The 12,911-nt window shown below is 40.7% G+C and overlaps 1 protein-coding gene across 1 annotated transcript in view; it reads left to right on the top strand.

Annotated features, from left to right (window-relative positions):
• SOX5 (SRY-box transcription factor 5) overlaps window positions 1–12,911 on the top strand; it is a 412,396-nt gene that overhangs the window by 248,599 nt on the left and 150,886 nt on the right. The window contains exon 7 of the mRNA XM_063308662.1: window positions 12,115–12,200. Coding sequence (XP_063164732.1) covers window positions 12,115–12,200 — 86 coding nt within the window. The remainder of the gene's footprint in view (window positions 1–12,114; window positions 12,201–12,911) is intronic.

Raw genomic sequence — 12,911 nt, 5'->3', positions numbered from 1 at the left:
CTAGAACTGCACATATTACACCTCTGCTCTGTGAGCTGCATCGGTTGCCAATTTGCTTCCAGGTTCAATTCAAGATGCCAGTTTTGACCTTTAAAGCCCTATATGGCCAGGTTATTTGAGGGACCACCTCTGTCTGGTTACATCTACCTATCCCATCAGGTCCAGCAGGAGAGGCATGTTATGGGTCCTGCCTTCTAAGGAGTTCCATCTAATGGGACCCAGGAGGTGAGCTTTCTCTGCCATGGTGCCTGCCCTGTGGAACATCATCTCCCCACCTCCACCCCAAGGTGAGATTGGCCTTGACCCTACTGATTTTCCAGAAATCCCATAAAACCTGGTTCTGTCAACAGGCTTAGGGAAGCCTGTGAAATGGCTATATTGCATGTAAGATCTTGAAGGCACTCTCCTGTGGTTTTAGTTATATTTATGTTTTAATTATTTAATGGTTTTTAAAGTTTTATTTTTAACTGTTCTGTTTTCATTGCATGCTGTCCAGAGTCACATTAATGAGATAGGCCGCTCTATAAAATTGGGAGGACCTACACATAGGCCTTCTATGCCCCACTAGCCATTCACCAGCTGTAAAGGAATGTAGAGGTGATCTTGGGGAAGGTGTTAGACAGATGTTAAAGAGGGAAGGAAGGAGCCAGCCATTCAGGAGGGACTTGGAGAAATGATTATACAGGCCTGAGATAGAAGGAAGCATAAGAAAGAAACTCAAAATAACCCAGCCTTGATTTTATTTAGTATAAGATGGAATGGAGGGAAACTTGGACAGGCTGTCAAGATTCTGTTAATATACCCTGCAACAAAAAATAGCATTTCTGGAATCCCGCTGTGGCTTGTTTTTGACCTGGCCTATTTCAAAGGGCTGATACCAGGAAATCTATAGTCTTGAGTCTAAAAACAAATAACCCAACATGTCACTTGAGATGGGGCTGACATGCCAATTGTTGATCAGTAGCTCCCTCCTGCTTCAACTGATTCCCCATTACTGATCCATCAACCACTGATTGATTGATTGATTGATTGGACATAAAACTATAGGACTGTTATTCTCCTCGAAGGTTGGCAAAACAACAACAACACAAAAGTTGGAATGGAGCTCATAGGAAAATGAATTCCCTCCTACTTCACCTGGCTCCCCTCATATGGTCCAACAGTCAGCCAGAATTTTATTATTTTATTATTTTATTTTATTTACTTTAATGATGGGTGAAAAACTAATTCTGGCCACAAGCCTACTCTACATCAAGTCAGTGGTGATTCTTAGTAACCATATACAGTAGATGAATTTTCCCTAGGAGAATCTATCCCCAACCACTGGTCTTCCAGTGGTGCACCCATGGCCACTGTAACTGAGTCCATCCACTTTGCTGCTGGTCATCCTCTTCTCTTTTCTTCCAACTTTCCCAGCATTATAGATTTCTCCAGAGAATTAGGTTGCATAACATGTCCAAAGTATGATAATTTGAGCCTGGTAATTTGTGCCTTGAGTGAGAACTCTGGATTGATTTGTTTGATAATCCATTGGTTTATTTTCTTGGTTGTCCACGGTATTTTCAGAAGTCTTCTCCAACACCAGAGTTCAAAAGTGTCAATACTCTTCCTATTCCCTTTCCTCAAAGTCCATACTTATAGATACAGCATAGTAAACTATATCTTAGTAAATGGATGTCTGTGGGTGCAATTGGAACCCTGGTTGAGTCACTTTGTCCTGCAGTCCTATTCTTCCTCAGATGGGTGTTGAGAGATTAAAAGGTTTTAGCTCACCCAGAAACAATCCTGACCACAGTCTAGAAATCTAGTGTCCTCATATTTTTCTTCATCAGATGGGAGACCTAGCAATTCACACCACTGAATGTATACCTTAAAAGCTTTGTTGAATATCATTTGGCTATATTGGTAGGTCTGGAAAAGGCCAAGAATGCATCCCATTACACAGATCTGGCAGATTCAATTAATTCCTTGTTTAACATGGTATGACACTATGTATAAATGTATTTGCTTTTCAGTTCCAATGTATAAACACCATGGCAGCTGTGTGGCATGTCACATCCATGAGGCTGACATGATTTTTGGTCACCATGGAAATGAAAAAGAAAATTAACCAAAATTTTGTTGCTGCTCCTGGGATGCCTTTAATAGTAGCCTGTTGGTGAAACATTCCAGAAGGTCTTACTTTATTCATTAAGAAAGCTACATTTGATCAATTTCTCCCTAACATTAAGTGACAATCAAATGAACAAAAACGTCAGACATTCCATTGCATGCAAAGAGCTCCACAGAAATCAGATCTAGACATGGGGGATTTATTTGGAAACAAGGGCTGAGATCCAGAAGGGATACTATTTCATGCATAAGGCTTACACTACTGTAGAGAGCTGTTCCCCTCCTGTGTTGATCATCTGAACTTCATCAGCAATAGCACACATGGCTTTTGAGATCACCTTGAATTCTAAAAGCAGATCAAGATGCAGCAGAGTTCCATATGACAGTTTGTATATAAAGTGTTCAGTATTACTTTTAGCTTGTTTGATGTCCCAAGGATTTTCTAGAATATCTTTAACACACAATATAATAATAAAGGTGGGATAGAAAATAAAATAAATAAATATAAATAAATAAGGTCCCAGGACCATATCAGGTCCCCAAGCCTTATGTGAAGACTACTGCTCCTCCGGTAGGTGCAAATGGTTAAAAAAATATATGATTTTTAATTTAAGAGAATAAATTATTAAATACATGGGTTGTAATTATATTAACTACATCTGCCATAATTTATGTTCATTTATATTTCATTCTTGTCCTATCACTCACCTACTTTCTGGAGAGTAATTTTGATTCCCCCATCCCTAGAAAAAAAGATTGCAAAGCTCTTAATGCAGGAACAGAGACTTTTTATTAATTCATTTATTTCCACTCTTGACAGGGAAGTTTGTGTATTTACTTATTTATTTATATTCCTGCCTATCTCACATATGTGACTCTGGGAGGCTTGCTTACAAGGTTCCAACACAAACAATACCAAGAAACAAACAGAAAAAAAAAGCCATTCAAACATTAAAACAATTAAAACCATACCTTACAATCAATGGGAGAGCAGAGTCAGTTCAGGAACAATATAGCCATTTTATGAGCTCTGCACCACCATTATTTCAGGCCTTTCCAGAAGGCCAGCAAGGTTGGGATCGCTCTGACCTCAGGGAGAATGATGTTCCATAGGGCAGGTACAGCAGCAGAAAAGGCTCTCCTCCTGGGTCCCATCAGGTGACATTCTCCAGTGGATGGAACCCGCAACATGGCCCTTCTGCCAGACCGGATGGGACGGCTAGATGTAACTGGGGAGAGGCAGTCCTTCAAATAGCCTGGCTGCATGATAAGTTATATCAAAAGCAGTTTCATTTACAGATTTGGTAAAATACTTCTAGAAGTTCAGAAAGATAACCAAGCTGAAATGCTGTTGGATTTCTGCTTTGTAGGATAGTGGCCAAAAACTGAACCATATAAAAATGTCTCCACTGCCCATTTTGCCTCATTTCCTTCTGGATTCTCTTGAGTTCTTTCAAGGAGCAACCTCCACTCTTTCTAAGCCTGAGTTAAAAAAAAAAAAAAAAAAACGGTTTGGAAAGACAAAGCTAGGGCAACCAATCCCTTGCTCTTCAACTCAACTCTCCTTGGCTTCTACTGTCATCCATTAAGTGGAAAGGAACTTTATTTCTGTTAATGGAAATGCATTTGCCAGCATCTTCACCAGCAACTGACACTTCCAAGCCAGAAGAGTTCCCAAGTCAGGATCCTTAAAGAGGAAGCCTAAATAATCCCTGGGGCAGGAAATAGCACCAGCTTTTCCTGTTGTTTCCTCCTATTAGTCCATCTAAATGTTGGGAAAGAGTTGCAAAACAGAAGAGAAGATTAATAATGGAACATTCTATTCTGAACTGGACCTGAAACTGTTCCAATAATGACTTATTGCATGATTAATGGGGGGGAAAACTCATTTTCAAGCCCCCTTCAGATTTTGGGTCCAAACTCTTACCGAAATGCCACTGTACATGGCTTTGCCAAAGTTAGGGTATATACAGCAGTACAAGAGTTTAGTCTAGATTAATTGTAGATATGATGATGATGATGATGATGATGATGATGATGGTGATGATGATGATGATGATGATGATGATGATGATGATATCCATTCAGTCATGTCCAGTTCTTGGCAATTCCATGGACCAGCTCTCTCCACATTTTCTGATCTTGAAAAGCTTCTTTTAGTTTTGTGTTTTATGCTCTGGCTGGTGTCTAGCCACTGTGTTTTTTGATGAATTGTAGACATACTGCCAAGGTAAATGTGAATAATCCAGGACTGGAATTAACTAGAATTCTCATTCTGTCTTTTCTCCCTTTTTAAGAGATACTCTTCTCTATTATCTTCCTATAGGGAGGAAAGAGGAAAAAAACGGCCACAAATAATTTAGCATCAAATAAGTTGCTATTTTAGTCTAGCCTAAAGTGAGTTCTTTAAAGTCCCAGTGATTTCAGGGAGAAAATTAAATATTTTGTGTTCTGTTAAAAGCTGAGTCAGGTCATAGCAGCCTGACGTTAATGGATAGGAAGGCTTTTATCCCTTTTATTCCTTATGTGTTAAGGAGGTGGATGTGGAATACTTACACAATCAGCACATTTTATTTTTCTTACATAGCACAAAGTGCATGAGCAAACTCTTTTAAAGAGAAATGTACCAAAAAATGTAAGTCAGATGTCGTTATGATGAAATATCTAATTACTCTTTAAAACTGGCACAAGTCAATACGAACTGAAGTTAATCAGTTTAATGAATGCTGAATTTACCATTTGCTGGTTTTCTTAACAACATCACTGACACCTAATTGCGTGTTTGTGTGTGTGTAATACAATGAATTGATTTGCGCTAATAATAATAATAATAATAATAATGCAAAAATGTACCTAACGTGTAAGTTTTGTTTATATGCATGCATATGTGCACACACAAACAAACATATATGTTGAAACTGTTAGTTAATTAGTTTTTTGTACAGGATGATAACATTAATGTTTAGAATTTAAATGCCACAAACTTTCCTCAGGCAGAATTGCTGATGTTTTTCTGTTTTGTTTTGTCTTTTTAAGATCATCACATGTTTTATTTTTAATGGAGTATCATGTGGGCAGTATTAAAATTCTTCTTGTACGGTTGGTCCATGGGCAAGGCTCTGGAAAGGCTCCTAGCTAATTTCCAATTTAAGTGCTGTCAGCTGATGTCCAACTTCTGAAAATTACCAAGCCCTGAGTAGGGAGTCAAAACTCTTGAAATAATCTATTTTTTTATCTAGTTGTCACAACAGTTGTTGTTTATTCGTTCAGTCACTTCCCACTCTTCGTGACTTCATAGACCAGCCCACGCCAGAGCTTCCTGTCGGTCGTCAACACCCCCAGCTCCCCCAGGGACAAGTCCGTCACCTCTAGAATATCATCCATCCACCTTGCCCTTGGTCGGCCCCTCTTCCTTTTACCCTCCACTCTCCCTAGCATCAGCATCTTCTCCAGGGTGTCCTGTCTTCTCATTATGTGGCCAAAGTATTTCAGTTCTGCCTTGAATATCATTCCCTCAAGTGAGCCGTCTGGCTTTATTTCCTGGAGGATGGACTGGTTTGATCTTGCAGTCCAAGGCACTCTCAGAATTTTCCTCCAACACCACAGTTCAAAAGCATAGATCTTCCTTCTCTCAGCCTTCCTTATGGTCCAGCTCTCGCAGCCATATGTTACTATGGGGCACACCATTGCTTTAACTATGCGGACCTTTGTTGTCAGTGTGATGTCTCTGCTCTTAACTATTTTATCGAGATTTGTCATTGCTCTTCTCCCAAGGATTAAGCGTCTTCTGATTTCCTGACTGCAGTCAGCATCTGCAGTAATCTTTGCACCTAGAAATACAAAGTTTTTCACCGCTTCTACATTTTCTCCCTCTATTTGCCAGTTATCAATCAAGCTGGTTGCCATAATCTTGGTTTTTTTGAGGTTTAGCTGCAAGCCAGCTTTTGCACTTCTTTCACCTTCATCATAAGGCTCCTCAGTTCCTCTTCGCTTTCAGCCATCAAAGTGGTATCATCTGCATAGCTGAGATTGTTAATGTTTCTTCCAGCGAAGAAGGCTTTAGAATAGTCAATAAAACAGAAATAGATCTTTTTCTGAAACTCCCTGGCTTTTTCCATTATCCAGCGGATATTGGCAATTTGGTCCCTAGTTCCTCTGCCTTTTCTAAACCCAGCTTGTGCATCTGGCAATTCTCGCTCCATGAATTGCTGAAGTCTGCCTTGCAGGATCTTGAGCATTACCTTATTGGCATGTGAAATGAGTGCCACTGTTCGATAGTTGGAACATTCTTGAGTGTTTCCCTTTTTTGGTATGGGGATATAAGTTGATTTTTTCCAGTCTGATGGCCATTCTTGTGTTTTCCAAATTTGCTGGCATATAGCATGCATTACCTTGACAGCATCATCTTGCAAGATTTTGAACAGTTCAGCTGGGATGCCGTCGTCTCCTGCTGCCTTGTTATTAGCTATGCTTCTTAAGACCCATTCAACCTCACTCTTCAGGATGTCTGGCTCTAGCTCACTGACCACACCGTCAAAGCTATTCCTGATATTGTTATCCTTCCTATACAGGTCTTCTGTATATTCTTGCCACCTTTTCTTGATCTCTTCTTCTTCTGTTAGGTCCTTGCCATCATTGTTTTTGATCATACCCATTTTGGCCTGGAATTTACCTCCAATGTTTCTAATTTTCTGGAAGAGGTCTCTTGTCCTTCCTATTCTATTGTCTTCTTCCACTTCCACACATTGCTTGTTTAAAAATAATTCCTTATCTCTTCTGGCTAACCTCTGGAATTTTGCATTTAATTGGGCATCTCTCCCCCTATCACTGTTGCCTTTTGCTTTCCTTCTTTCTTGGGCTACTTCTAGTATCTCAGCAGACAGCCATTTTGCCTTCTTGGTTTTCTCTCTCTTTGGGATGTATTTTGTTGCCACGTCCTGAACAATGTTGCGAACTTCTGTCCAGAGTTCTTCTGGGACCCTATCTACTAAGTCCAGTCCCTTAAATCTATTCTTCACCTCCACTGCATATTCCTTAGGGATATTAGTGAGCTCATATCTAGCTGATCTGTGGGTCTTCCCTAATCTCTTGAGGCTGATCCTAAATTGTGCAAGAAGAAGTTCGTGATCGGAACTACAGTCAGCTCCAGGTCTTGTTTTTACCGACTGTATAGATGTCCGCCACCTTTGGCTGCAAAGGATGTAGTCAATCTGATTTCGGTGTTGTCCATCTGGTGAAGTCCATGTATAAAGCCGTCTCTTAGGTTGTTGGAAGAGAGTGGTTGTTATGCAGAGTGAGTTGTCTTGGCAAAATTCTATCAGCCTATGTCCTGCTTCGTTTTGTTCTCCCAGGCCATGCTTACCTGTAATTCCAGGTGTCATTTGTCTGCCCACCTTAGCATTCCAGTCTCCCGTGATGAAAATAACATCTTTTAGGCGTGTTGTCCAGTAGGTGCTGCAGATCCTCATAGAACTGCTCTACTTCAGCTTCTTCAGCATCTGTGGTTGGGGCGTATATTTGGATCACTGTGATGTTCGATGGCTTGCCCTGAATTCGAATTGAGATCATTCTATGGTTTTTTGGATTGTATCCAAGCACTGCTTTAGCCACTTTACTATTAATTATGAAGGCTACTCCATTTCTTCTGTGGTCCTCTTGTCCACAGTAGTAGATCTGGTGGTCATTTGATGTGAAGTGGCCCATTCCAGTCTATTTCAGTTCCCTGACGCCCAAAATGTCTATCTTTAATCTTGACATCTCACCAATAACCACATCCAATTTGCCCTGGCTCATAGATCTTACATTCCAGGTTCCAATGGTGTGTTGATCCTTAGAACATCGGATTCGCCGTTCACCACCAGCACCGTCGGCCGCTAGCCGTCCTTTCGGCTCTGAGCTAGCTGCATCATCACGTCTGGGGCTAGTTGAGCTCATCCTCTGTTCCTCTCCAGTAGCATTTGACCATCTTCCGTCCTGGGGGTCTCACCTTCCGATAGTATACCAACATATCTCTGGTTGTACTGATCCATTGAGTTTTCATGGCAAGAATACTGGGGTGGGTTGCCATGACCTTCCCCAGGGATCGCATTTAGTCTGACCTCTCTGTCATGACCTTCCCGTCTTGGGTGGCCCTTCACGGTTTAGCTCATGGCATCATTGAGGTGCTCAAGCTCCAGCACCACGACAAGGTAACGATTCTTTGCTGAAGTGTCACAACAGTATCAAAGCTAATTAGGACATGATCAGCCTGGGCATAGATACTGATCTAAAATGGAGTCATAAGGGCAGAAGGTTTTATAATCCATTTTAAGGAAGTACCACTGGATGGGGAAGGCAAAGATCAAGACATTACAAAAATGTAAAGGAACAAGGGCAAAGCTAACCCTACCATTAGGCGGAATCTCTGGCAGCAGATTTTTGAGTTAATAAACTTTTCTTATTTTATTTCTAGCTGCCATGAATGGGAAAGGATGCTTTTTTTCTGATTGGCCCCAAATAATTTAGTTATCTTTGGATAATATGCACCTTGACTTGGGTGGGAGCCAATACTGAGTTAGAACGGCTGTGATGGAACATGCAAGAAATAGATTTAAATGTGTTGATTTTGCATAACCTATATGTTGCATGTTTTATAGATCAAGTTTGTGCTTGAATTCCCACCCTTGTTACAACTGTTATTTATAGCTTACTCTTCAACTTCCCTTAACGGTTTCATGTAGATATTAAGTGATGTGCATAGTAGGTTAAACTCAAGATATCAAACAGGGGTCCCACGACCTTCCTCTAAAGCCATATGATAGCAAGTCACCAAATCTGCCATATCGATAACCAAAGACTCACCTTATTCAGGTTAGGCCATTCACTGTGACTGTCTAAGGTCCCAAGCTCCTCACAACTGAATTGGAATGGATTAGACATTTTACTTCATCTAGAAATGCTTGGCATGGAGAAACCAACATACAGCTAATCATCTTGATCAAGAATGGAGATAGTAAGGACCATCTTTCAGGCAACAAGGCACTTACTCCTCTTAATCTGTACTTGGCAGGTTTATCTAGGGCTTTCAAATTGGCAGGACAGGCAAGGGAGTTGCTACCCACACCTTTCTAAGAACTTTGTCCATGTCTTTGAATGCAGCATTTAAACTGGAATGGGTAAGAGTGACTCAGTTGTGTGTACATTCCAGGAGAAAGAAATAAGTAAATATCTGCAGTATATAACGCTTTTCAAGTATCTGAAGGGGTGTTGCAGGGATAGCAACCAAGCCTTGTTCTCTATCATCCCAAGAACAAGAAAATGAAAAAAATACAGGTTTTGTTTGAATGGTAGGAGATATAAGCAGTTTGACAGTGAACTAATTATCCTAGTACTGGATGTCTACGCAGGGTTGAATAGATGTTTGTTAGTAATGCTTTAAACTGGATTTATTGTGTTAACCAGTTGATTCTTCTGTGATTCTGTGAACTGCTGCATCTCAAATCACCTTATCATATAGCTCCTCTAAAACTCTAGTGAATATGTGAAAAACATTAGGTTTGCATATTGTGCTTAGCCCTGGTTTAACTATGATTTATGAAATAAACCCCATTGGTTGAGTTCACACAATATACTAAGCCATAATCCAAATTCTTAAAAAATGCAGTAGTTCACACAAACTAAGCCACCACCAATAAACCATGTTATGATTTATTATGTTGTGTAAACAAGGTGATTGTGCTGAAGATTATCTGAGAAGTTTGTTTCTCTCTAGGCTAGCCCTAGTTATACCTGCAAGGCATTACCAGAAGCTCCCTCGTGTTATCAGGTTTTGAACATGCATTTGTGAAGTTGTCTATAACACGGTAGAAATGGAACATCCATGAGTTTCATGGGAATAAATTCATTTATTAAAAACATTACCTTCAAAACAAAATCAAAACAAAGTGCTTATTCTGGTACCTAGCAACTAGTGTGCTGCCGTGATATGGATTCTCTTTTTTAAAAAAAGTTGAACTTTTCCTCTGTTAACTAGAAAAAAAAGCAAAATTGAGAAAGGAAACTTACTGTGTCCATTTTCTCAAATGCATCTAGATTGTGCACGTTCCGAACAAATGTAAGAATTGTAAGTATTGTTTCTAAAGACTTTGTTGGGCCAGTAATTTCTGTTAGCACATCACTGGCCCATGCATAAATACTCCAATGATCTCCATTAATGGAGTGGAAAGCTTTTTAAATGTTTAGTCTTCCAGAGAAGACAGGAGTATATAAAAGCACAGTGTATCTGTTGATTGCAAACCAAAATGTTAATTCTTTCTGCACAACAATGGAATATCAAAATAAGCATTTCGAATCCGCGTGACGGGGTGAGCTCCCGTTGCTAGTCCCAGCTCCTGCCAACCTAGCAGTTCGAAAACATGCAAATGTGAGTCGATTAATAGGTACCGCTCTGGCGGGCAGGTAACGGCGTTCCATTTAGTCATGCCGGCCACATGACCACGGAAGTGTCTACGGACAAACGTCGGCTCTTCGGCTTTGAAACGGAGTTGAGCACCGCCCCCTAGAGTCGGACACGACTGGACTTAATGTCAAGGGAAACCTTTACCTTTACTTAGGAGCAATGAGCAAGATTTAATAAGTTTAAAGGTCCTTCCTTGAATATAACCAAAAATTATTTGTGGGGAAAGGGGAAGGAAATGTCCAGAGGACAGTTTTTCTTTTTCTTTTCTTTTCCTTTGACCATTTTTGATAACTCACAATAATTATAACAAAGTTGTAAATATGGAGAAAGAGGGTTGTTTTTTTAAAAAAAGAAAGCAAGCAAAGGTGGTTGTGTATATAAATGGCTTCCACACATTTCATTTGTGTCAATTAGAGATATACAACCTCGGGCTGACAGGCAGTTTTTGAAAACCTTGAATGTGGCCTCCCAAAAGCTTCCAAAATTGTAATTTTTAAAATTATGGAAGGGAGAGATCATGAAATATACAACCATCAATTGTAACATAATTTACTTTTAATTAAACAGCGGGGAAATGAAATTTAGGTTTTCCCCTGGTCCCACCCAAACCCTTTCAAAGCACTCCTCCCAGGACACCACTCAAAAACTAAGTGAGGCCTTCAGGGTGAGAAACATTGGACACCCCATTTTATCCAAGAGAACTGGGCAAATGTTCAGAATGGTCTCACACTTTCTAACCTTTTTCAGAGAGAGAGAGAGAGGGAGGGAGAGAGAGAGAGAGAGAGAGAGAGAGAGAGAGAGAGATGTTTCTCTCCACCCTCCACAGAGCTTCTGTGAAATTGAGCTAATGCATTTTTCAACACCTCATCCTTCAGTAGGGCTTTGATGCTTCGTTCAGGCAGTTGTGATGGTTGGTATATTAAGAAACTTTCTTCAGCAAAGCTGAGGATGAAGCAAATCCAAGCCAGGCCAGGCCAGGTCAGGCCATGATGGCAGGCAGGTAGACCACGAGATGTAAATGGTGGAAAGGTAGGGACGGTTGAAATGCACAAATTGGACTCTCCTTTCATCAGGCAGAAGGTTTGTCCTGTGGCTTCCCCCAAAGTGGACTGCATTTGGTTAAGCACCCATCGTGGGCAGACTTGTAATTTTTTTGTCCCCATCCTCTGTGCCGAGTTTATCAAGGTTTTACAGTTTTCCCTTCTCTTTCTCTCCCTCTTTTTTTCTTCTTCTTCTTTTGTTTCCTTCATGCTTTTATTTTCCCCCTTCCTTTTTTGGAAGCTCAATCCTCTGATCAATGTGCACTTCCCCCCCCCTCCCCATTTCCCTAAATACATCATGAAAAAGGATGAGGTTTCCGCCTTAATTGCTTGTCCCTTTTATTCGCATTCCTCCCTCAGCCAGAATTGTGAAGAGTGTTAGTAAAAGGCCTCACAATGGAGCTTTTCATTAGAACTGTGCAAGGCACACAAAAGGAGGCTTTTGGAAGGAGTGAATGCAGGAGTTTAATTTGCAGGTGGAGAGTAGATAAAAGGTGCTGACGCCTCTATTATTTTCTTACTTAGGTGACCCTTACCCCGTTCAGCTGATCCCAACAACGATGGCAGCTGCTGCTGCAGCAACCCCAGGTGTAGGCCCACTGCAACTGCAGGTAAGTGCTGGAAGAGGCAAAGGTCACATCCATCTGGAAAACAGTTTTCTCTCCCGGCTGAGAACCCATGCAACCCCGTGTGCCTTCTCACTGCTCCCTTCTGTTGTGGGGGGGGGGAGGTGCACCCCCTTCTAAGTAACCAGTCTGCATCCAAACACACCTTGTTTTCATGCGGGAGATGGAGGGCTTTGAATGTGAATTGTGCTTAGCAGATGATGGTGAAAATGATGGTGGTGGTGATAATGATGACGATGATACACCTTTGCCCTTTCTTTCCTTCCCTTGTTTCTATCTAAGCCTGCCTTTTAGTCATTGTAAGAAGTTGAATTTGGAGAGAATAGAGAGAAATGATTAACACTTTTTCAAAATGCAAACATTTGTAGCTGAGGAACAGATGACATGGGAGGAACAAAAAGATGTATTTGTAGGAAGAATAATTTAGGAAATTAACTGTTGTGAGAGATTGGTCAAGTTATGGGGCACAGAGCTATAATGGTTATTTCCCAGGTTATGCATCTTTTTCATTTATATTCTGTTTTACTTCCCTAAGAGTGGGATGGGTAGAATTGCAAGATGATCTCCTACCTAGGTACTGATCAGATCTTAGTTTTCTTAGCTTTAGCAGGATGGTTGCATCATAGGCTTTTAGCCCATAGCCTTCCTTGATGGTATCCTCCAGGTGTTCTGGGACTCCAATGTCAGAATTCCTAG

Source organism: Candoia aspera, chromosome 7 (genome assembly GCF_035149785.1).
Source record: "Candoia aspera isolate rCanAsp1 chromosome 7, rCanAsp1.hap2, whole genome shotgun sequence".
Lineage (NCBI taxonomy): Eukaryota > Metazoa > Chordata > Lepidosauria > Squamata > Boidae > Candoia > Candoia aspera.
The sequence above is the reverse complement of the archived record's forward strand: the minus strand, read 5'-3'. Positions and strand labels throughout refer to the sequence as shown.